The sequence below is a fragment of the Phyllostomus discolor genome, chromosome 5 (genome assembly GCF_004126475.2).
Source record: "Phyllostomus discolor isolate MPI-MPIP mPhyDis1 chromosome 5, mPhyDis1.pri.v3, whole genome shotgun sequence".
Lineage (NCBI taxonomy): Eukaryota > Metazoa > Chordata > Mammalia > Chiroptera > Phyllostomidae > Phyllostomus > Phyllostomus discolor.
This window is the reverse complement of record NC_040907.2, coordinates 21,412,822-21,437,476: the sequence shown is the minus strand read 5'-3', so window position 1 is coordinate 21,437,476 and position 24,655 is coordinate 21,412,822. Positions and strand designations below refer to the sequence as shown.

At 50.5% G+C, this 24,655-nt stretch overlaps 1 protein-coding gene across 3 annotated transcripts in view; it reads left to right on the top strand.

The window, feature by feature from the left end:
* The window catches only part of PHC2 (polyhomeotic homolog 2), a 91,523-nt gene that overhangs the window by 52,047 nt on the left and 14,821 nt on the right, over nt 1–24,655 (top strand). For all 3 annotated transcript variants that reach the window (XM_028511637.2, XM_028511638.2, XM_028511641.2), the window contains 3 exons: nt 332–644; nt 11,942–12,360; nt 12,636–12,801. In XM_028511637.2, coding sequence (XP_028367438.1) covers nt 332–644; nt 11,942–12,360; nt 12,636–12,801 — 898 coding nt within the window. The remainder of the gene's footprint in view (nt 1–331; nt 645–11,941; nt 12,361–12,635; nt 12,802–24,655) is intronic.

The window sequence follows — 24,655 nt, the reverse complement described above, 5'->3', positions numbered from 1 at the left end:
GGGATTAACTGAAGGGAGAGAGCCGGGCCGGCCTGCCCGGGCCTGTCCCAGCCTGGGCAGTCTTCCCCCTCGGAATTCCACCTTGGCCGCCGATGGACCCAGCACCTAGCACTCCTTCTTGTCCTCTGCGAACCTCCGTCTACTCCTGGTTTCTCTTTCAGCCCCTGACTCGTGTTCTCTCCCTTTCTCTCTCTCTCTCTCTCTGTTTTTATAAGCCACTGTCCTGTTCAGCCATTGCTGGATCCATTCCTCACTCCTTCCCCGTCTTAGTTGGGTGTCGGCATTGCTCCCACCCACCTTCTCTGGACTCCTATGGACCCCTCTCTTCCAGGTACAGAACCTGACCCTCCGAACACAGCAGACACCAGCACCAGCGGCTTCGGGCCCTGCCCCCACTCAGCCCGTCCTGCCCAGCTTGGCCCTGAAGCCCACGCCAGGCGGCGGCCAGCCTCTGCCCACCCTGTCACAGGGCAGAAACACTGCTCAGGGTTCCCCTGCAGGTGCCAAGTCTGGCCTCACTGACCATGTGACGGAGCCACTCAGGAAAGGAGATGGCAACAGCAGTGTGCCAGGAAGCCTGGAGGGCCGAGCTGGGCTCAGCCGGATGGTGCCCGCTGTGGCGGCCCACCCCCTCATCGCACCAGGTAAGGGCCCCAAGAGGAAGGACCCTATCCCAGAAAACTCAGGAGGACTGTGGGTCAGGGCAAACTTTCCCTTTCCCCTTTTCCCGTGGACATGCTAAGACACCAGCCAAGTGTCTCTCTCTCCTCCTTCTTCCAACCTTTGGAAGATGTTCGTCGGCTCCTATTCCGTTTCATGCTTCTGACCCAGCTTTAAAGAGGGAAGGCGCGTCAGTTGGAATAAAGGAGTCCTTCTCCACAGTGGGCACAGTGGCGAACCCCAGAGTACGCAATCATGGCTCTTGACCTTGAGTGAGTGGAGCTTGGCACGGGGGCTATTTTGCAATCCTCTGAGAGCCAGCAAAAAGGACTGGGCTAGCCAGACGTGAGTAAGGACCACACAGGGAGATGAGGAAGTGGGAGGTTCGTCTCCTCATCGTTCCGCAGACGTTTGTTGACTAATAGTTTCCAGTTGCATTGCCAGTTCTGGGTCCAAAGGGATAAATACAGCGGGGGCCCTGCCCGCCAGGAGAGCACGGTCTGGAGGGACGGGCGCGTGTGACGAGGGCTAAAACACGTGTGAGCTCTGTGCGCCACAGGGACCCCGAGGTGCTGCCTGCCCTTGGCGACAAAAGCCAAGAAAGACCGACAGTGAGGGTCACACTTGAGAATTAATGTAGCAGATTTAAAAATAATAATAATAATCCGGCAGGTTACTTGTGAGGCAAGTTCTCTGAAGGTGGCAAATCAGCCTTCCCTGGGCCAGACTCCTTTCCCTGCCTGCTGAGATTCCCCCAGCGCTGCCCCCTACTGGCCATTGTCAGTGAGAAAAATCTGCCGAGAGCCCTAGAAGCGGGGCTGGTGGGTCCCGGGAACAAAACCACACTGTCATAGCAGAGAAATGAATAACAGTGGTGGACCACGTGGCTTGGCAATAAAGACAGACTCACCCTGGTCACATCCCTGAGCCAGCCGCTGACCCTCTGTCTTCATCCAGGCCGTGTTACTATCCAGTCTGTTGTTTTTTGAGAACCTACTGCGTGCTTGTTACTAATTAACCAAAATGGTCAAAAGGTAATTCTGCACCTAAAGGAGTGTGCAGTCAAAGGGAGGGAGCCAGCTATATACGCAAATCCACTCAATTTCATAAATTCTATTATAGGAATAAGTACAAGATAGGTGGGCACAGGGCATAGGCGGTCACCTCAGCTCCAGGCAGGATGGGTCAGAGCCGCTGCCCCTCAGACGAAATGGCACTCGGCTCGTGAAGCACGAGCAGTTTACTCAGCAGGCCAAGTGCACAAAGTATTCAAGACAGACAGAGGGAAGCACACGTCACGCATTATGACAGTGAGCTGGGAAGAAACTGAATTAAAGTTTTTTCCCTTTATTCGCCCTTTTGAGGTTTCCAGGCCAAAGCGTTAGTCCCTGCCTTCCAGTGCTCACTGCAGAGCCTGTCGAGGCCTCGCTGCCCCATGGCCCCAGGGGTTTCTCTCTGTCTGGCTCCGCGTGCTCCAAAGATGAGCTCAGTCTCTTCCTTTCGTGGAGAAAGAAACTGAGGCTCAGAAGGGTAAAGACTGGGCTTCCGACACTGAGTTGGTGGCAGTGCGGACCAGAGCAGGAGCGCCAAGTTGGCATTTCTTCCACACACTCGTTCAGTGTACGAACCCTAGGGCAGAACTGGGAACCAGTTCCATGTCTGGCTGAGTCAGATCCTGGTTGAGTCACCAAGCCCCGTTTCCCTCCCTCAGTTCTTGCAAGCAACGTGGGGCCTCCTAGGCCTTTCTTCTTCCCGACCCAAAGCTCACAGAGCCTCGCGGCTCCGAGATTGTTCTGGGGTTTGCAGAGTCTAGTGGAAGGCTCTTTTCTCTGGAGCCTGGTCAGGGTGAATGCAGGTGAGTTACAGGCTGAGGTCCAGGGTCCCAAGTGCGGCCTGGAACTGACAGCCTGTGGCTATGCGCAGCACAGAGACCAGTGGTTCCGCAGAACTTTCTACGGAGCAGCTGTGAGCTGCAGACCACAAAGACCCTCTCACCAGAGACAGAAATCAGTAGGCTTTGCATTGTTCCTGCCTCCCACTGTCCTTCCTATTCTTCCCTTCTTCTCCCACCCCTTCCTCTCTGTAAACCCTATGGTTCCACTCCCCCACCCCCACCTCCCAAATGGATGACAGCGGGGAGGTTTAGGATGCTGCAGATCCTCTCAGGGCCTGGGGAACAACAAAAAGACTGAAATAACCCTTCTGACCCGAGGGGGAGTGGGGCCGCCTGGAGCAGCACCTGCCCTGGGCTGCACAGTTCCCCCGGCAGAGGTAACTCCTGGCCTCCTGCCCAGCCAGCCCACTGTGAACGGAGTGATCGGAGCATGCGCGCACGAGTGGGTGGGGGGCAGAGAGCACAGAGCGTTTCTTGTCGGTTGTTGGAGCATTTTTTGAGCTGGCTGGCTGGCTGGCTGGCTGCCCCCAGGGAAAGTAACCAGTGGAGACTTGTGGTGGTGGAGGGCGGGGGCGTGGGGGGAGCACAGCAGAGGGCATGTGTTGTCCTGGGGGCTGTTTCCTCCCAGAGCAGGCAAACGCGCTAGTCCCAGCTGGGACTGCTCCCACTGACAGCTGTTTGGGGGCAAAGCCCCTCCCCCATGGCAAGCTCCCTGCTGTTCCTGCTCCTGTCACCTTGGCAACGGGCCTCTTTAGGCTCTGCAAATAGAAAAGGTCCCTTAAGCCCTGAAAAGGGGTGGGTTGGTGGGTGGGGGAGGGGAGTAAGGGGCGGAGAGCAGAGCCTAAGAGGTTGGGCTTCTCGGGGACGAGAGGACTGAACTGGAGCGGGCAGAAGAGGGGCAGGCAGCAAGGTCCCACGGGCCTGGCCTCCAGGGAAGCCCAGTCCTAAGGGAGCAGGGCCACAGCTCCCGTAGGAGGCTCAGTTCCTGGAGTCCTCGTTCTGGTGGATAGAGGCCTTGGGCACACACTCAGGCCCGAAGGTGAGGAGAAAGTCTGACCAGGAGGGAGATGCTGTAACAAAAGGCAACTGTCTGGTCTTTGAAAATCCTGGGCCCTTTTCACACAATTGTGCCGCAGATGCCAGGGCTTTGTTCTGTCCGCCCGTCCCTCCTCAGGTCTCCTGGAGGAGAGAGAATTCTCTGTTGGAAAGGCCTGCCACACAGCGGCTTTGTTTTTATCACAGAGAGGGTTTTGTGTCGGGGGTAGTGATTTCTCTCTGTGATAGCCCAGACAATGGGATGCTTGCTGATCCCAGGGGTCCTGGCTACCGTATTTCCCTCCCAAACCAGCTGCCAAACTGTGGGGCAGACACATTTTTACTTAGAAAATCCAATTTAAAGGAACCAAAGCATGCAGGTGGGCCTGTTGTCTAGCTGGAACCAAAATTCCACGGGATATCAGTGGATATCAGTGGAGTTTTACATTTTGCTTAATAACATCCCTCACCACTGGTGCACGAGAGAGAGAGAGAGAGAGAGAGGGAGAGAGAGAGAGAGAGAGAGAGAGAGAGAGAGAGAGAAGGAGAGAGAGAGAGAGAGAGAGAGAGAGGGAGAGAGAGGGAGAGACAGATACACAAAGGACCTGGGAACTGTTGAGCATATTCCTTCATTCCTGAAATGCTGCATCCTAGGCTCCTTTTACGTATATTACTTCCATGGTTGCTGCCAGCCAATAGGAGCAATTACATTAAAGAACAATCGTATTCCAGGCACTGTACTAAATGCCTTACCTATATATATATCTCTCTCATTGAACCCTAACAATGATCGTGTCATCTCACGAATGAAGAAGCTGTGGCTCAGAAAGAATAGCTGTCGTCCCCAGATAGTTTTTCTCCTCTTAACTGTTCAGTTCAGCTCAACAAATATTCACTTAGCATCTATTATCTCCCGAACATAATGCTAACCATATGGGAGTCACGGAGATGAGCATGTTTAAATTCCAACAGGGGTTGTGGAAATTTGAGTTGCACCTTGAAAAATGAGTACGTTTCGAGAACTGAACAGAAGGAAGGTTATCCCCGCGGGCCCTGGGAAATCCCCCCCCCCCAGGGGGGCCCTGTGTGTCTGAGACCATCTGCTCTCCTTCCCTGCCCCTGCCCCACTGCCATTAGCTGTGGGACCCCCCCAAGACCTTGTTTCCTGGCCCCCTCATGTTTTATTCCACCACCTACTTAGCCCCCAGAGGAGCTTGTCTGTCTTACATTTCAAAATCCAGCCACCTGTCCGCAGATGACTTTTCCCAGCATGCATCCTCCCTGCCCTCGTCCTCTCTCCCCACAGACCGCCAGCGTTGACGGGATTTCCCCACTTGGACACCACCCCACCTGAGTACACATGTTTAAAATCTGCACAGTTCGTAAATGAGGCAAAAGCAAAAACCCAGAAGCCTCCCTCTGTGGACAGGTCCTCTTTGCTAGTTCCTAACCGCGGCCCACAGTCGGGAGGAACTCCTGTGCCCCAGGCTCACGGTCTCAGGCTTGTTTTGACCGCGTTTCCCTTCAGTGTGGGGGAGAGCATTCGCAGGGGAAAAGCATAAGCTTTGGACTGAGAACTGGTTTCAGACCCCAGCTTTATCATTTGCTAGTTGTATGGCCATCATCAAGTTACTCAGTCTCTGTGAGCATCAGTCTCTTCATTTATAAAACAAGGATGATTACGTTTCCCGCCAGCTGGATAGATGAGTGAGCCGGCCTGCAGAGGTGACCCTCACAGAGCGGGCTCACCACAGGCTTCGCTGACTGCTGGGACACCCTGCTCACAGCCGCAGGACTCATCTTCCTCAGAGACAGTCTTCCTCGGTTAGAAACCCCCCGCTGTGTCTTTCTTTCCTCCCGGATCAGCTGCGATGCCCAGGCGAGAGGAGGGGCTCACCAAATAGCACATAATAACTTCTGATAAACCCACTGGCTCCGGGCAGCCCCTCACGACGCTCCCCATGTGGCCCACGGAACTGCTCTCATTGCCCCCAGCTTCCTCCTGCAGATCTTCAGCCTCTTCTTCCCAATTCCCGCTCCTTTATGGCTTACTCGACCAGTCACATACCTTTTACCTCTCACCTTCTGGCCTAATGCTCCCCTTTCATTGTCCATCCTGCCAGGATTACCTCTCAAGTTCTCAGCAGCCTCCAACTAATCCCCCAGGGCTTGCCCTTTCCATTTGTGCTGTTGACGTGTATTATTCATTCACCCAGTCGCATTTCTTGAGCGTTTGTCACAGGCAAGGCGGCATGCCTCATCCATCAAATGCAGTTGGTTTTCCCTTCGCTGACTGCATTGCAGAAGTCACTTGGAAACCACGCTCCATTTTCTCTTGCAAAATGGAAACACTGCCTGTTTGCCTCAGAGGCTTGTTGTAAGGAATACGTGGAACTCAAATGATAAAAATGCTTTCAGTCGTTCAGAGCAACACACAAATAGCAGTATTTTAAGAACAGCTACCATTCAGTGAGCATCTACTAGGTATAAACAAAGGCAATAAACATCTCGGTGGTTTCAACACAATATTCCATTTGATTCTAGCAACTCTTCTATATGGGACGTATCACCATTGGCAGGATGGGAAATTAACATGCAGAGAGGCTAAGCGTTTTGTCTCAGGCTGCACAGCCTGCAAGTGGCAGAACCAAGATTCAAAGCAGATCTGACTGACTGAAACCCATGCCTTTTGCCACTTCTGCTGTGCCTCCTATCATCCCCCTGCCAAGGGTGGGGTAGCTTCTTGTTTAATGCTCCAGGCTGCCTGGTAAGGAACCCTGCTCACAGAGGGTATTCGGCAGTTCTGCCAGGTGGCCGCAGAGCAGCGTGCAGGCAGACCACCACAGAGAGCCCCTGCCGTTGGAAACCCTGTTTTCATAGCCCACTTTCCTCTTACAGAAAGACTTCTCTTCACCCTGCTTCCCTCTTGTATTCCTCCCAACCCTCAGCCCAGGGACTGCACCCCAGAAATGTATGTGGCTATTGCTTTCAGTTTTTCCAGAAAACTCTGAGCTTCTGTGTCTGCGTGTACAGGATTCTGATTCCTCGGGGCATCCTCCATCTCAGTCACTCCCTGAGGCCTGATGACACGAGACGTCTTTGCCGAGGAGCAGCCCCCTGAGGGCGCCAGCATCAGTCAGGCTTAACCTAAAATTGCTGCTTCTTCTAGCTTTTCTCCTTTAGGCACCCTTGGTTCAGCTGTCAGGATGCCCTACAGGTTCCTGAATGCACCGTGGTAACTGACACCTCCAAGACTTCCCACATGCTGTTCCTTTTGTCACCTTCCTAACTCCGGATGGCGCTAAACACTCCATCCAGGCAGCTTTCTCTACTCTCTGTCCCAGGCTGAATCCCCTTTTCTATGTTCTTAGCACTTCGTGCTTATCTCCTATCTAACATTCACCAAGTCATGCGGAGAGAATCTGTGTACCAGCTGTCTCTTTTTCTAAACTGTTATCTGTTCTAGGGACCACGTTTTATAGTCAGCAGCGAACATAGCACTTGGTCTGTAGTGGGTGCTTATTAATGTTTGTTGAGTGAATGAATGGTTAAAGGTATCTCTTCACTTAACTTTCTAAACCCTGAGCAGTAGCAGGTAGTAACAAGTAGTAGGCAGTGATGTTCCTGCGAGAGAGGAATGCCATTCCTCTTGCAGTATTCCTTCCGGCGGCTCCAAACTCTCATCAGTTATTGGCTGGGATGCTTGCAGCCCCCGTATATGCTGGCACCAGAGTCCCAGCACTTCTGGGACGGTGCGCTGGTTCCTGCCCATTTGGCCTGAGATCAGTAGAGACCCAGTATTGACCAGCTGACAGTGGGTGCGATGAAGGGGCATGTCAGCCGCCCCCCACAGCCAGCCCTCCTGCGGGCAGGACCTTCATCCTCTTGTTGCTAAGAACCAGCAGTTTGGGACAGTGAATTGGTCTCTTCAGATTCTAAGGAGGCTGTTCATTCCCCGGAGTCTCTCCTGTTAGCTGGGCCCTAATTCATGCAGGCCCCGGGCCTGTGCCTCCCCAACTCCAGAGCAGAAGGGGCTGGTGACCCCTTCCAAAGCTGTGGCTCAGATTCCGGGGACCAAGCCTTTGATCCTAAGGAGTGATGAACTTTATAGCAATGGGGGTAAGGAGCTAAAATGGACCCAGGGGAGAAAGTGTTGGACCTTAGGGAAAAAGGAGGACAATCCAGAGACATTTCTGTGTGTTAATCTCATACACAGAGACACCCCATTGTAGCTATAGGGGAGAGGGATGAGGCCCCTTGAGAATCATGGCTTCAGTAGGAAATGCCTCCCTTCACCACCCCAGACTGAGCTGGCAGGCTGGGGAGGGAGGAGAACCCATGGGTCGTACCGGGATCAGCAGCTAACATTTGCTGAGCACCTACAAACCTGTAGAGTATTGTGTTGGACAGTGCGGAAGAGAAAGGGAACATAAAAACCTTCCAGTTGAAGTAAAGCCACTTTAATTTTTTAAAAAGAATCATCATAAGTCATCTTTGACTGAAAAGCCAGGCAGGCTGGTTGGATGGATAGGAAATAAACACGCAAAAGGGAGTATTTCTGTCTAACTTAATCTAAGACACCACTGACTATAAGATGTACCATCATTTTTTTAATTCTGAGAAAGCAGAGCACTGCCGATTAAACCAGCTCCGTCAACTGTGTATGCGCCCAGTTCTAAAGACGGCAAAGTGGGAGGTGGGGGAGACAAGGATATATGTTTAAGAACCAATGAAATTCATATACAAGATAGTACACATTCAATCACAAGTGAATCAAAAAACCAAACAAACAATAAAAGCATTCAGGAATCCTGAGGGGAAACTCACAGTGGAGGGCTGAGGCAAAGAGGAAGAGAGCAGGAGCGGAGCCCAGGCCAAAGAAGCGCGTGCCGTAGGTCGGGGGAGCAGAGGGCGGGCACTCCAGGAAAGGGAAGCCCTGAAACTGAAGCCGAAAAGGCACCAGGGAATGGGATATTTACGGACAATGGGCAGAGCCGTCAGGGTGGGCTGCCGGTCAGGCAGGAAAGCAGTGAGCAGAGGTGGGACAGAAGGAAGGTCTTCAGTAAACCAGGGTGCTGCTAAAACCAAAATGACCTGTAAGGTGACACCCATTCACCCGTGCTCTGACTCTGGAGAGGACAAGGTTTGTGGGGCAGACAAGCTGGAGCCCCACCCTGTTCGTCATTCATTCATTCATTCATTCAACAATACTAATTGAGCATCTACTAAATTCAAGGTGCTTTAAAGGAAACAAACGAATCCCATTAAGTCTGCGGGCTAAGGGAGACAAGGGAAATGACTCCCAGGCAGGTATTGTTTTAAAGATGATGACACCGAGGCACAGAGAGGCCTTGTGACTTGCCGGCATCCCACTGCTGGTTAGTGGTGGTCGGACTAGGGTTCAGTCCGAGCACCCTGACCCTAGAGCCCACGTTGCTGAAAATGCTGTGTGTCTGAGGGCGTCGCAAAGCAGAGAGACCCCGAGCAGCTCAGAAAGGGAAGAGTTCTGTTGTCTGCAAAGGCAGGGAAAGAACGACAAGGATTTGATTTGTGGCACTCTGGACAGTATGAGGCAAGACATAAACTCCGTACAGGGGACAGTGAGCAGTAAAGATTGCTTGGATCAAAGAAATGATAAAAATTGAAAGGTTAGCTTGTGTTGTAAAAAGATCTTAAACGGTAGGGGCTTTAGACAGCCGCAGACAAAGGGGAACCCCTGAGAGCTTCTCATCAGGGCCCAGATCCGTGCACTAGGAAGACTAATCTGCAGCCATCTGTAAGGCGGGCTCTAGAGAGAAGGAACTAGAATCAGGGAGACCCATTAGAATTGTCACTGCAAAAATTTGTATATAAGGGTTTTTGACCCAGGATAATGCTAGAGTTAATTTGTAGCATTTGCTCTTTATCAATGTCAAATGTTAAGGATGTATACTTCACCCAAAATACCTTGGGATCTTTGAACTATGAACTTATCTAAGCCTTCGTGAGCTTTGTTTACAGCCTTGGCATATAGTGGCATCATCTATTCTAAAATAATTGCCTTCAGCTTTCCATAAGCAGCAGGGGATGGGGGAGACAGGGAGAGGAGGGGAGGCCCAGGGATGGAGGGCCAGGAGGCCAGCAGCCGCCTTCCCCAGTCCTGGTAACCGAATGTGCTCTGTCCCTCACTATACTGTTTACGCTTTCCAATGGAGCTAGAGCCTTTTTCTCTCTAGCCTTTTCGTTTTCGCCTTACAAATCCTGAACTTCAGCTATTTTCCTGTGGTAGCCACCCCCATCAAACTGTAAAACTGGAAGAGATGTATGTGATCACCACGCCTCTTGTTCCACAGACAAAAACTCTGAAGCCCTGAGAAGGAAAGGGCCCATCTCAGGCCGCACAGCAGCGGGCCATACTGCTGGAACCCTCTCAGCTTCCCTGACCTGCACCGTCTCTGGCTCTCACCTCTGATGGGCAGCACCTGGGCTGACTCTGGTCCCAGCCCAGGAATGCATGGTTTTGTAATCAGGGAAGAGGTGTCCTTGAGTTTTCAGTGAGGCTAAGCATCATTCTTCCGATCTTTTTGGCTTCCAGAGCTTAACAGGGCAGGGAACCACATCTACAATATCTTGGGCGCCTTAAACATTGCTGACTGTGATGTTTGCCTGATTAACTGTCTCTCCCTGATGGTTAGGTTTTGTGCTGTTCAGTGTGGAATTAGGAGACAAGCCTTAGGCTGGGGCCAGAGGCAACTTAGAATCACCAAATGCCTGCCTGCCACTTCCATTTGGACGTTCTACCATCACCTCAGACCCAACAGTTTTCTCTCGAACCCTCCTCGCCATCGAGTCTCCCTCTTTCGTCACTGACTGACATCCCCACTGCAGCCCGTGGGCATCCGTGTTCCCTCCCTCTCTGCCTCCAACAGTCGGTCACCGAGAATCGCTTTGTTTTTCTCTCTTTTCTATTCCTATTGGCCTTCTGCTTGGAGCTCCATGCCGGGCTGTGATGAGGTAGCTGGAAACTTGTGTATAAATCGACAAAATTCAAGAAGGAAAGTACCTCCCCTAACTCAGTTTGAAATCTGCTTCCTCCACACCTGTAAGCATCACAGGATCCTTTTACATGTTAGCTCGGGACCCAGGCTTTGCCTTCATCCTCGCTGGCCGGGAGCCTTTGGTTGTAAAACTGTATTCGTGGGCATCCAGCTGTGGCCCCCGGTGCTGGAATGCACCGCCCGTCTCTGCCGGCTCTCCCACTGCGGCGGTCTGTGCGGGGCCGCTTCCAGGTGGGACAGATTTGGCTGAGCTGCCCTCGTGCTAGGCTGGCCTGGAAGCCACCAGACAGAGAGTGGGCAATGTGAGGACAACCGATTTCTGAGCTGAATTCCCTGCAACCCCGCTGTGTGCGAGGCATGGGCTACACACCAAAGGAATTCCTAAAAAGTATGAGAATCCTCACCTCCAAGAGTCAGCCTGGTTAAAGTGGAGGAGGAAGAGGCCAGCAGCAAATGGCAACACAGGGATTCCACTCCAGCACAGTCAGTTGGCTCAGCACCCATCTAATGTCAGGCACTACGCGAGGTTCTGGGTAAAGAGATACATGATGGCTTAGACTCCAAGGGGTTCATGATCTGAAAGGGAAGAAAGCTAAGGAACAATTAGAGATCACTGGAGTACACCTATTGTCACAGAGCTAGTAAGTCCAAGACACTCGCAGAACCCAGGCATTTTAATTACAGCTAGAAATGACTGAACAGGACTGCGTCCCAGGCTCTGTACTGTGCACACGTCATCATTTTCTCTCATTTTATTCACATAGTTCCCCCCCCATCCCACGGTCCCATAATATGTAACAGAAGGACCTGGTAGTCCAGCCAGGCTCCGCCTCCGGCCTCAGTCTGAGGACCACTGTGTGCAACTAGGGCTCCCTGGGGGAGGCCGGCCTAAGCAGGGCCGGAAGGGTGGATGAGAACTAGCCAGACAGAGTGGGGCTGGGCGATGGGAGGCTGCATGTATTGAAGCCATGGGAAAACACAAGGGAAGGGCATGGAGGGGAGAGAGAACATGGCACACTAGAGAATCCAGCGTTTCTCTGAACAGCTGGAGTGACCAAAGAAGCCTTCGCAGAGGAGGTGAGTTTTGCACTGGGCTCTGAGGACAACCAAAGGTCCAGAGTTTCAGCATAGGAGAAAAGCAAGAACAGAGAGAGAGAGCGGGCCATGGCAAGGACCAAGCCAGGCTCTAGGTGAGCGCAAGAGACACTGAGTTTGGGAAGCCGCCTTTATGTGGGTGTGGGAGGAGGCACAGTTGGGGGACATAGCAGAAGACAAGGTCAGGCCACGCCACCTACCCTGGTTTCTCCCCCTTCAGCCTACACTCAGCTGCAGCCACACCAGCTCCTCCCGCAGCCATCTGCAAAGCACCTGCAGCCCCAGTTTGTGATCCAGCAGCAGCAGCAGCAGCCACAACCGCTGCAGCAGCAGCCCCAGCAGTCACGGCCCGTGCTCCACGCCCAGTCCCACCCCCAGCTCGCCTCAGTCCCCCCAAGCGTGGCCCTGCAGCCCAGCCCCGAAGGCCACACTGCGCCTCTAGGCCCAGTCACACCCACCCTACCTCTCCAGTGCCCCACTGCCAACCTGCACAAGCCTGGCAGCACTCCGCATTGTCACCCTCCCACGCCTGACGCTGGGCCTCACAATGGATATCCTGAGGGCCTGTCCCACACCCCTCAACGCAGGTTCCAGCACGCCTCAGCTGTCATCCTACAACTACAGCCCGCGTCACCAGTGGTGAGTGAGACGCCACTGAGGCTCAGGGAATGCACGAGGGGTGGGGTGAGTACACAGCGCAGGTAACCCCACAGCCCCCCGTTTGGGTGCATTTCTGGGTGGGCTGAATGGTGAGGTCCTCAGAGTATTTTGAGAAAGAAAAGGGGCCTCTCTCTCACTTGGGGCTGGCTAAATCTGAATGTCCTTGCCTTCTACCCAAGCTCCACAGAAACGGGAAATGTCCAACGTGTAAAAGCAATTCATGAGAAGATCATCTCTGTGCTGTCCCTTAACAGCCCCCACAGTGCACCCCAGAGGACTGGAAGGAAGCGGTACCTGGGGAGAAGAGTGTGCCTGAGACCCGGTCTGGCCCATCCCCACATCAGCAAGCCATCGTCACTGCCATGCCTGGTGGCCTGCCTGTGCCCAAGAGCCCTAACATCCAGCAGTGCACAGCTCACGGTATGAAGGGTAGCGGGGCCCTTGGGGGAGGGGAGAACATTGGCCTTCCTTGTCATCCCCTGGCGTGTTACCCTGGGCATCAGTACCAGAAGGGGAAACCATTGCAAGCCCAAAGAGACAACTAGGAAGCTGGGTAGGTGAAAACGGGGTGGGGGGTAGGAAGAGAAGAGCGAACCAAGGCTGTAATGAAAGGGGACCTGGAAAGCATAAGGGTAGGAGGACAGAGAAGGAAAAGGAGAGTCAAAAGCCCTAGATGCACACTCTGAGGCCCGCATGTCCCTGCCGTCAGACGCGTCTGCACATCCACTGCCAGTGTGAGAGTCAGGCAGGTAGCCGGTTATCTCAATTCTCCGCTTCATTTGGAATGACGGGGAGTTCTTGAAGTTGGGAATATGACAAGATGTCTGTGTAGCTCAAAGATAAGAGAAATGAATGCCTAGGGGGAGCTTGAAGAGGATTCAGAATGAGTTCAGCTCACGGAGAGCATCTTCGAAGGAACGGTGGTGCTCGGCCCTGGGTTCCCCATCTGTCCGCCTGCGAGTGCCCAGTGACAAGTGGACTTCTCCTTGACCTGGGTGTCAAGAGACTCTGCTGGGTCCCTCTGCCCTGATGAGAGGGTCACAGCAGAAACTCTGCTCTCGCAACAATCCCTTTGCCTTCCTTCCCCTCTCTGCCCGTGTGCACAGCAATCTCAGCCCAGATCTCAGTGACATTCCGAGCCATGTGCTGCCTACAACTCAGGGAGGCACATCTGGACATTGGACTGTGCACTGGGGTGGGGGTGGGGAGAGCCAATAGGAAACAGTTTGGAAACTGGAGGAGAAATTAGAAGAATAATACTTTAGGGCAAAGTAGGGGGTAAAGGTTATAAATTGCTATAATGAATGGAGGACGGGGTCAAGGAAAAGGAAAGCAAAAGAATTGGAGAAAGAACATTAGAAAACTTAGAAGATAGGAAAGGGGTCATCATTCTCTTGGCACACTTGCAAGATGAGGGGTTCATCATTTTGAAAAACAGCCCATTCCACTGTGGAATCGCTCCAATTATCAGGAAGTCACTCTCCAAATTAAACCCAAATCTGCTCCCCAGAACTTCCACCACTGGCTGGGATTCTGTCTTGTAAATTGTAACAGGGTCCGTCTCCTACAGCATTTGCAGACAGTTATCATTCTCTTTCCTCTCCTTCCCATTAAAAAAAGAGAAAATCTCCAGGCTGAATATCTGACATTTCTTTCCTTTTTTACCTATCACATGTCAAGACCATTCTGATCATCCTTGCGTAGGCACTTTCCACCTTTCCATTCATTCTCTCAAAGTGTAATCCCCAAAATTAACCACCTTAATCCCAAATGTAAAAAGCCACTAGTCACCATAGGTTGGCACCTGGACCTCACTGTAAAAGCCCTTCAAGGGACAGGACTGCTTCCTACATCTGCACAGGATAGTAGGGAGGCACCTCCTCCATGCCAAGCACTGTTCTAAGTTTTCCTTTCCCACAATCATAACCCCGAGAAGGAGATATTATTGTCCCCATTATTCAGAGGAGGAAACAAAAAGCTTGAAGAGGCTCTAGGTCACGCAGCCATGAAAGGGCAGCACCGAGACTGGCTCCAAATGCATCCCCCTCGCTGCCCTTCATCAGGACGTTGCATGTGTGGCCCCGCATTCGCTGTTCCGACCCAGGGGGATGACACTGTGGGGGCACAGAGTGCTGTGTCATCTGAATTCCAGAGGTTTGGGTCTGTTTTGTTTTTTTTTTTCCTGTTTTTGTTTTTGAGGTTTCTCTTTACATGGACCACTATCATTCCAGGTCTCCCCAGTCTCAAACTCCATACCACTTACATTTTGAGCCAAAATATGGTTAATTATGTGTGTTAAATGTAACCTTGTGAACTTAGTCCTTAGTTTCCGCCTAGCAAGAAAATGGTAACAGTTAATAGCTAACATTTACTGGGCCCTCTCTGCTGGGCTTTACGTGCATTCCCCCATTTAATCCTGACAGTAACCCTCTGAGACAGGAACTTTTATCACCCCCATTTTAAAGATTAAAAAACTGAGGCACAGGGAGAATATGTAGTAGGGCAGGAAAGTTTCATATTAGAATTTTGTTATTCATTATACTAACTCCTCTGCTTAACTTTGCTATATGTAAATTATATAGCGTGTTTGCTTTGTCTTTAGCCAATTTGCTGATAGGAATACTGCATAGGATCTAACTGAGGACACATGCCCTGTCTGAAGGTTGGTGATAATCAACATTCTTTATTCAAGTGTTTGTTATCCAACAACCCCTGAATGAACTGACATTTGCCTACCTTTCTCCGTCTTGTCTATAACGCCCTCAACAATCTCTTTCTGTAATCTAATCAAGATAATATATGCATAATAAGCATCCTGCTCCAGAAGTACTATCTAGTGAGAGAAGTAAGCTTTGCACAGTGGAAACAATTGTCAACTACCTGACACTTAACTGTATATCCATTCTGTATGTGTTTGAATGCCTGCTCTGTGCAAGGCTCTGTGGGATGGGACGTAATACATAGAGAAAGAAGTTTGCACCCTACCTTCAAGGAGCTTGAGGTCTCCTGGGAAAGGTGAGAAATGCACAGGAAAAAATACATACAATAAAAAGTAAAATGTGATAACTGCCATGGAAGGCTTATAAGGAAGTGCTTTAAGAGGGAAAAGTTACTGTCAGGGGCAGAATACCAAGTTGGATTGCAGAGAGGAAGTGGCATTGTTCCAGAGCAGCGGTTGGCAGGCAACACCCCAGGGGCCAAATCCGCCACATCACCAGTTTTTGTACAGCCTACAAGTTAGCAATGTTTTTTACATTTTAAGATGTTTAAGAATAAAAAGAAGGATAGTACTTCATGATACATTAAAATTACATGAAATCCAAACTTCAGTGTCCATAAATAAAGTTTTATTGGAACACAACCGCAAGTATTCACAGACATGTTGTCTGTGTTTGCTTTCTCCTGGTACAACAGCAGAGTAGTTGCAGCAGAGAGGGTATGGTCTTCAAAGTCTAAAAGATTTGCTCTAGGGCCCCTTGCAGAAGAAGTTTGTCCACCACTGTTGTTGAGTCTAGACCTTGAAGGGTAGGCAGGACCTGGGCATGCAGAGTTGGGGAATGGGCATTCGGGGAGGGAGCAGAGGAAGTAAAGGTAGGGAGTCAGGAAAGTGTGGGCACGTGTGGAGAATAGAGAGAAAGGAAGAAGTATGAATATTAATAAAGGAAGGCTTTGAAATTTTGAAAAAATACTAGAGGGAAAAGAAAGAGAACAGGGAAAAGAGAAAGGGAGTGAAGTAAACAATCAGCGACATAAAATAAATGTAAAACGTGGAAACAAAGAAAAAGGGATGAGGGAGACCTGAAGGGAAAAGAGGGAGAATATGAATACTAAAAAAGGCAAGAATGGGAAAATAAATATTGGGAATACAGACAGATCAGTTATGGAGAGACTCGTGTTATCTACTCAGCACAAAGCTGGGGGTAGGATTTGTGAATCGAGTATGTCTTTTGTACCCCCACGGCTCCTAGCATATCTACTGAATGAATGTACTTCACCACGACGGTTCAGTTTAAACCAGTGCGGTTTAGGAAAAGAGGTAACATATATTGGGCTCCAACTGTGTGCCAGGCACTGCTGGCAATTTAAATGTCCTCAGTTAACCTTCACGGTAAGCCTAAGAGTAGGCATTATCCCCGTTTATGGAGGTGTAGCTGGATCACTTTGATCATTACTTGACCTCTCTGATCCTCAGTTCCCAGTTGGGAATAATCACCAGTTGCAGGATTACTGGGAACACTGAGAGTGCATGCATGTACCGCTTGACATACATTAAACACGCAATTACTACTTGTAGTTGTTATTATTGCCTCCGCATTGGCCGAGGCGGGAGTCCCAGTCCCCTACGTTAGTGGGGAATTTTGACTCGGCTAAGGCGGAGCTCCCTGAGGCATCGCGTTAGCCTCCTCAAACCGAAATCCGACGTCCCTAACCAGCCGCAGGCCTCGCCGTACCCCCCGGAGGCCGCGGGGCGGGGCCCTGGTGACCGCACAAAGGAAGCGCGCGGCCTGGCTTCCGCGCTGGCGCCCCGCCTCCCAGAGTCCCCGCCCCGGCAGCCCAAGCCCCGCCCCGCGCCTCACCCCGCCCCCGGCAGAGGCAGCCGCGGGAGCCCTGCCGGGACGCGCCGCATTGTCTCCGCGGCGGCTGCAGTCCTCGAGCGCCCGCCGCGCGCGCGCGCGCAATTCGGCCGCCGCTCGCGCCCCCGCCCGGGCCTCGCGCCCCCGCCGCCCTTTGTTGACGCCGGCCAGGCCGGTGCGGTCGGATGCGCCGCGGCAGCCCCGGGCCCCGGCTCGGAGGCTCCCGGCGGAGAGGAGGCGGCCCGCCCGGGCCCGGGACCCCGCGCGAGGCGGCGCCCGGCCGAGGGGCTGCGTAGGCCCCGCCCGGCCAGGCCCAGCCGGGCCCTGGACAGGTCAGTGCCCGTGCGGGGGAGGGGTTCTTGCCAGAAAGGGTCCTCGGCCCGCGCTTGTCGCGCTGGAAACCAGGCACCGCCCTCCGGTGCCACTCCGGGCCCGGGCCTACTCGGTTGCCAGGCCGTGCCAGCCGGCGACTCTCGCCCTCTCGGCGCCTGGGCGGTGTCCTGTGACTCCCTACCTCGTCCGGGACCCTGCCTATCCGGCACTCCCCTGGAAGCTTCAGTGTCAACCTCGGCGTGCCAGACGCTTCCGTGTGTCCCCGTCCTTACCAGTCCCCGCACACCCCCACCCCCGCGGAACGGCGATTTATCCGGGGATGAATGGTCCGTTTAAGGGGCAAGGCTGCTGGCACCAGCTGTACTCCATCGATAGGGGACTTCTATCTTGCAGGGGCCGAGGCTTCGCTGGAGAGTTTTGTTTTTAATCTAGTTCAGTCTCCCGAGGTTTTTAATTGGATGGAAAGGGACAAGCTGTTCTGTGTCTGCCTTCTCTTCCATTTTTAGAAGAGCGTTTTCTCTCCTTCCCATGCCAAATGAAGGTATAGTAATTTGTGTTGATCCTTTACATGAAAATCGGGATTTATGAGATTTTTCTATTTAAGTGCACAGAGAGGGAATAATTTCCCAAGGTCAGCTTGCAAACTAATGGTGAAGCACAGTCTGAACTCCATCAGTCTGTGCCAGTGATACCCTCACTGTCCCTCCCCCACCCCTGCTTTTGATACCTGAACAGATTTCACTAGTATAACTGACACACTTTCAGTTCTGATCAACTTTCCTTTCCTTCCTACTCCATACTTAGAACGTTTACCTTCTCTCTGTGCTGTCTACACACTCTTAGTCCTTTTCCTGCTTTACAAATCAGACAGCTTTCCCCTTCAATATCTCCCACCCTAGACTTTTAATCCTCTCCCATTAGCATATTGGGCCCAGAGGGTCCCTTGTAGTGACAGAAACGACCGACCTAAATCCACCATATGTCCCCGATTTTTCTAGGACAGCCACAATTTAAAATATTCCACCTATTGTCTATCAGCCTATGTGTCTCAATTTCTGGTTTAGAAAATAGTCTCTTTAACTGTATCTACCCTGCTGTCCAGGCCTTTTCCAGCCATTTGGCTCTGGGGCATAACTGGGTAATCCAATTATCATTCACCTGGGATTTTTCTTCCCCTTCTGAGTCAACCAAAGGTTGGAACTGCCAGGATTTCTAGGTGAGTCTGAATTAAAAGTAATAAGGCAAGAAAATTCCTTTTTACGCCCTTATTTCTGCCCCCTGCCCTCCCCATCTTTTGTACCAGTATGGGGCAGCAGACCTGTGGCAGTGTCCATTGAGTAGGCTTAGGTTTAGGTCACAAGGGGTGTAGGGTTTATATCAGTTTGACTAGAATAGAAAGTAGCTTACTGTACTGGTGATATAGCAAGAGATTCTGTCTTGAGCCTTAAGACACCTGCACAGCTAAGTAGTTTTGGTTTCATTCAGTTAGATCTAATCCACCTCTACTAGGCTTCTGCTTCATAGAAAGAAAGCGCTGTTCTGGGCACTGTGGAAGATACAAAATCAATTTTCTCCCACAGCCCCCAAACATCTGGATCTATATTTGGAAATATCCACACTTTTGAATCAGCTGATAAACTGTGTTTTCCACTGTTTCTGTACCTAAGTTCCAGCCCCTGCAAGGCGGGAACCAGAGCTTCTGGTTTGGCTCATTCACAAGGGCTGGCTTGTTTCACCGAGGGTCCGGCAGATGGGTAGTGGTGTTCTTTTGGCACCTGCCCTCTCCAGGCGCTCTTCATCCTGTGAGCCCTGCCTCTCAGCCCACCCAGGATCTGTTTCCATACACACTGGGAGAAACAGACGCCTTTTTCCTCCAGCCTTAATCTTGAGAAAGTAGGCAGTTTCTTAGTCCACTTTTCTGTTGTTCTTGAATTGGTTGCTCAGTTGTTCAGCTGCATTTTCACGAGCAGTCTCCTGTTCTCACTCCCTTCTTTTTTTTCTTTTTTTAAGTTGTTTTGTGTGTGTGTGTGTGTGTGTGTGTGTGTGTGTGTGTTTCATCATGTAATCACCTCTCAGCCCTTTCTACTTCTCTTCCAGGTCCTGGCTTAATTTCTAACTTACCTTGTCAAGCACACCCAATATAAAATATATTATTTCCACTTTCCTTAAAGTAAAGAGGAAAGGAAACTCCAAGACTTCTTCCTTCTGTCCCCATAATAATTCTCTTGTCTGTAGCTCTCTTCAGCCATCTTTTCTCTGCATTTCAGTGGCGGATAAACTTTTAGGAAGGTGTTTTGCATGCTTCTCCAAACATGCGTCCTCTGCCACCAGCTTTCCAGTCTGAGCCAGCTGACCCCAGGACTTCTCTTCCTGCCACCAAGACCCCTTCCCCCATCTGTGACCCTGTGCCTGTTCCTTGCTCTGGCTCAGCCCCAGAATCCACTTTTTCAGACCACATCCTTTTTCCTGCCTTACTCATTTCCTGTCTCGGACACTTTGGATCCCTTGGTTCTGATTTTTCAGAGGGAGAGAGAATAGACTAAAAGGAATAAATAGATAAGTCATCTTATAAAATTAAACTCTTACCTCTGGTCTTGCATGCTATCTGTCACACAGCTTGTCCCTTCCCTAGGTTTTCTTATTTAAGAAAAAACAAAACAAAAAAACAGTTACTGCCTCAGAATCAAGAACCTCTACCTGTGAGTTCATAAATGCCTTTTCTTTTTTTTGCCTTCTGTGAATGTATAAAGAGGATAACTTGACTGCTTTAGACTCTTCCTAGTCTTTGCCCTTCTTTGGTGTGTGGACCTCATGCTAGGCATTCAGTAACCACTTCCTATGAAAGCCCTTTACTTATAGATAGCATGGAGCAGTAAGTCAAAATAAAACTAAAATTTAAAAAAAAAACTAGAGAATAGGATGGTGGTTCCAGTTCTGGTAATACTGCTCCATGTTAAAATACTGTTTACTAAGGGGTTTCTTCCCCTCTCATTTTAGTCCGAGTTTACATTGAAGTTCTCCCAGCGGTTCAACACCACCTAATCTCCAGACAGATCTGGTCTCGCCCACAAAAAGATTCTCTTCTGGAAATATACATCTAAAATGAGAGAAGGGAAGTGAGTCTTCATAAATGATAGTTCGCTTTTATTCTTTTTAGGCCATTTTGCAACTGGAAGAGGAAGATGATTTTCTGTGGTCAGGGGGAATCTTACAAAAGTGGCTGTAGAGAGATGCTTTTGTGTTTTCCACCCCCATGGAAAAAAAAAAAAAAAGCAGGGTGAGGACTGGCTACCTTATGCAATCAACTCTGATGAGTCCTTTGTGCCAGTAACAGAAATGACTTTCTCCGCAGTGATTTAGCAACGTGTTTGATGGTGATGTCAAAGCTGGACTGCCCCTCAAGGGAGAGGTCTGAACATGTGTAGATTTATGCTTTAAATATTTTTATGGAATGGTTTAAACTACAGTGTGAGTCACCAGTTGAAAAGACTGTGTTTTCTGTTAAATTTAAAAGTATGCCTGTTTAAGATAACTACTGTTCGACTTGAATAGGTACAGGCCCTGGCTGGCGTGGCTCAGTGTATTGAGTGCCGGCCTGTGGACTGAAAGGTCACCGGTTTGATTCCCAGTCAGGGCACATGCCTGGGTTGTGGGCCAGGTCATCAGCTGGGGGTGTGTGAGAGGCAGTTGTTTCTCTCCCTCTCTTTCTTCCTTCCCCTCTCTCTAAAAATAAGTAAAATCTTTTTTAAAAAAAAATAGGCACAGGTTTCATTTTAAGCACTAACTTATTTTAAAATTTCAATTTGAATTACGAGCTACATTACATCACTGATTTGATATGTAAAAATACTCAGAAGCAAATCTTAATTCAACCTTCTGACATTTTGGGAATTGTTAGAAAAATAATCGATCATTTGTTTATCCCAGACAGCAGTCTTACAGATCCTGGACACCTTCCCCTGATCAATATAGTTAATCAATAGTTATGCAATTAAAAATGGTTAGGTTTTAAAGATAAAAGTGTAGTTAAGAAACATAGCATTAATTTACATAATATAATATAATAAATTGTTGCTCTGTGATTAATCGTAAGACCATCTAGGCCAGCATAGTAAACTTAATATTTTTTCTTCCCCTTCCAAATTATTTATAGTTAGTGAAAAGAATGTGCTTTCTTACTCTTTGAAATCCAGATGATGTTTTTCAGTTCAGACAAGCCCAGAGCAAGGGCACATGCTCCCTGCATGTGCCGAAGGAACGGCCGCTGTTGAACCAGCGGCCAGCTCTCCGAGGGGGGTCCAGATGTGGGGAAGAGTCCCAGTTTGCTGTAATGTGTGATTATTTTCTTTAAAGCGAATACCTGTTTCTTGCATGATTTGCTTCTTCGCAGTGGAAGTTGTTATGTCTTCTCCCAAGAAACGATGTGTTTTAGATGCTGTATCATAACCAGTTCTTCTCCAGTGCATCAGGGGACCCAGGCCTGACACTGCATTTTGAGACTGCTGGCAGGAAAATGAGAGCCCATGGCTGCTTTGAGCTATTTTTAAAGCTTTAGCTGCATGGCCATTATGTCTCAAACACTGTATAATTATCCCTAATTAGTGATATCTTTAGGATATTTGAAATCATCCATATGTGGTCTAAATCCACACCAGTTATATTAAGACATCTTTAAACAAAGCAAATGACACTTCAAATTAGAACAAAATTAATGTGAATCAAGTATTTCTAAGATGAGTTAAGTCCACATTTCTAGGACTCCAGTAATCAGTATTAATCTTTCTATCAGTTGATTGGTAGCAAAGTAGGGTCACGGAAAGTTTATACAGTCATTACAGGAAGGAGAGGGGCAGTGTTTTCGGAGAGCAGACGTTATCAGGAAGATTGATTTACAAGGTAAATATTATCCAGCCCACTACATAGACAAGACAGCTGAGACTTAGTGTCTCCCTCCACCCCCCACTCCGCCACCATTTATCTAAGAATTCTAGTGATCCTCAAGGTGGTGATCAAATAAATAAATACAGTATCATGCCTTTCTATGTTATCACTCTGAAAGTAATTAGGGAATTTACTAAACATTTCTAGATGTCTTTTGGTAAACTGTTATAAATCCATCTTCCATGATTTTATCTTCAGCTGTAAGAGACTGATTTCCTGATCTCTCAGATCTCAGTGATGTTAACTAACCCCCCTAAGTCCAAGTCAGGCTACTTCCACTGTGCTGTGCCTGCATTATCTTAATCCTCATCGAAGCGATGTGAGACGGGGATTAGTATCCCATTTTACAGATGAGGACAGTGAGGCCTAGAGTAACTTGCCCAGGATTACAAACTCTAGGATTTAAGCCTAGAGTCTTTCTGATCCCAAAGTCTTAACTGCTGTGTGGTACCGCTTCTAAATGCAGTCACTGCCGGGGGTTTTCTTCATAAAATCTTGCAAGACAGGCAGGGATCCAAGATGGAACCAGAAAATGAATCTAAGTCTGACCCAGAGCCGGTGCTCCTTCCACTCAGCCTCTCTGCCTTCCATCTCCCGCAGTGGGGATGCCTCTCCCGTTGGGTGCAGGCATTTTCCTGTGAAATCACAGCGTCTGCCAGAGCACTGCGACAAGAGAATAGGGGCCCCTATGGGGCCCTCTGCCTCCCCATAGGACCCTCCCCACTTAAGTAGAGCTCTGAAAACTCCCCGACTGCCTGCAATCAGAGTTAGCTGTTATTCCTGGTGGCCTGGCCTGTCGGTCACCCTGTGGTCCTGCAGATGCTGCTGCTGAGCTGGACCTGGTTGTGGAGTTGCGGTGCCCGCCTGTGTTCCTGCAGCTGTTTGGAAATCCCCCACCGCTCACTCCCGCAGTCCTGAACCGCCTGGGGGAGGGTGGCTGTTCGCTCCATTGATTCCTTCCTTCATAGCTGGGGGTGGCAGCTTGGAAAACATTCAGCTGTTTACAATTCGGCTTGTGTACACTGTAGCTGGGGATCGTGGGTGAGTCAGAAGGGCTGCTCCCTTTGCCCGTGTCCTGAGAGACGGCATGAAAGTCAGCTGTATGGTAATGGCTGCCAGTGCGGAGGAGGAGCCCTCCCGAACAGATGCCTTAAGCAGAGTTGCTCAGCCAGATGCTTAAGATCCGAGAAGCAGGTCTGCTCTCCAATCCTCTTAACCCAGACTCAACAAGGCCATTTTGCAGTGACACTGAGGGCAGGTCCGGGGCCACCTCCCTTTCATAATGCTGGCCAGTTCCGTGACCTCCCCTCTCTGAGAAGCACTCAGCTCAGGCCGCTGCTGTTGCAGAGCTGGAGAAGGTGCCCGGAGGAGCGGGACAGCGATGGCATCTGTGTGCGTGGGGAGCTTGTTGTGTGTCCTCAAGGCAAGGACGGCTCCCTTGGCTGACAGCAGAAATGAAAAAAGTCGCGAACATTTGGCCTTGTCTCCTCCTGCCTTCTGGCACTCAGGGCACCCCTGAGGGTGGGAAGGGCCTGCAGCTTTCCCACCACTAAGAGCTCCTTTTCTATGTTCTAGAAGATAACTGCCTGCCAAATAAATTGCATCTAGTCTTGCCTTGTTTCTAAAATGCACAGTGAACTGGGCACACTTTTCCTCATCTGGAAAATTAAGATGTTACACTGAGGCCCTTCTGACTCTCGTCATTGAGGATCTAGCACCCAGGGTCCGAACTGATTACTCCCCACCCCTCCCCTCCCACTGAACCCTGTCTCTAAACTGAGAAGAAAGCTGTCAGCTTATCTGAGTGATTCACAGTAAGGTGTGAGTGGCCACAGGTGTAATTTGCATTTTAAAGAAGCTTGTTAACCAAATCCATCTCTTTAATTGATAGACTCTGTCAGGATCCCAGGATAGAGCCCCCACTCCTCCCTCCCTCCCCGCTTTCTCCCTCTTCCCCCTCCTCCGGCCCCCCACTTCATTTTCCTACCCTCCCCCTAGGCGACAGGGGTGGGGGAGAAATGCCAACCAACTGGTGCTTGTCAGATAGCTTGCCTCCCTCACTTTCAGAGGGGGGTGGATTTCTTTAGTGGCCCGGATACAACTTAGCTCCTAAAGGGCAGCCCACAGACCTCTCCACAAGGACTGTGCCGCCTGCCTTGAGCTTCCCGAGCTGGGGCACTGCCCACTGCCCAGCTGGTACAGTCTGCATCAGCTGCTGTCCACCTCCTGGGTGTGGTTTCCCTGGGGGTCACTTTGCTCAGGCTCTCGCTCGAGCAAGCAGTCCTTTAGGGGTCCTGCCGCCCCCCACCCTGGGCATGGGTCTGTCTGCTGAGCTGAGGCACTGTGAGCGGGCTTCGGAGCCAGGGAGGGGCCTGGAGGGAACACTCTGCGTGCTGCAGGCAGCCGCGCTTTCCCTCTTACCCAGC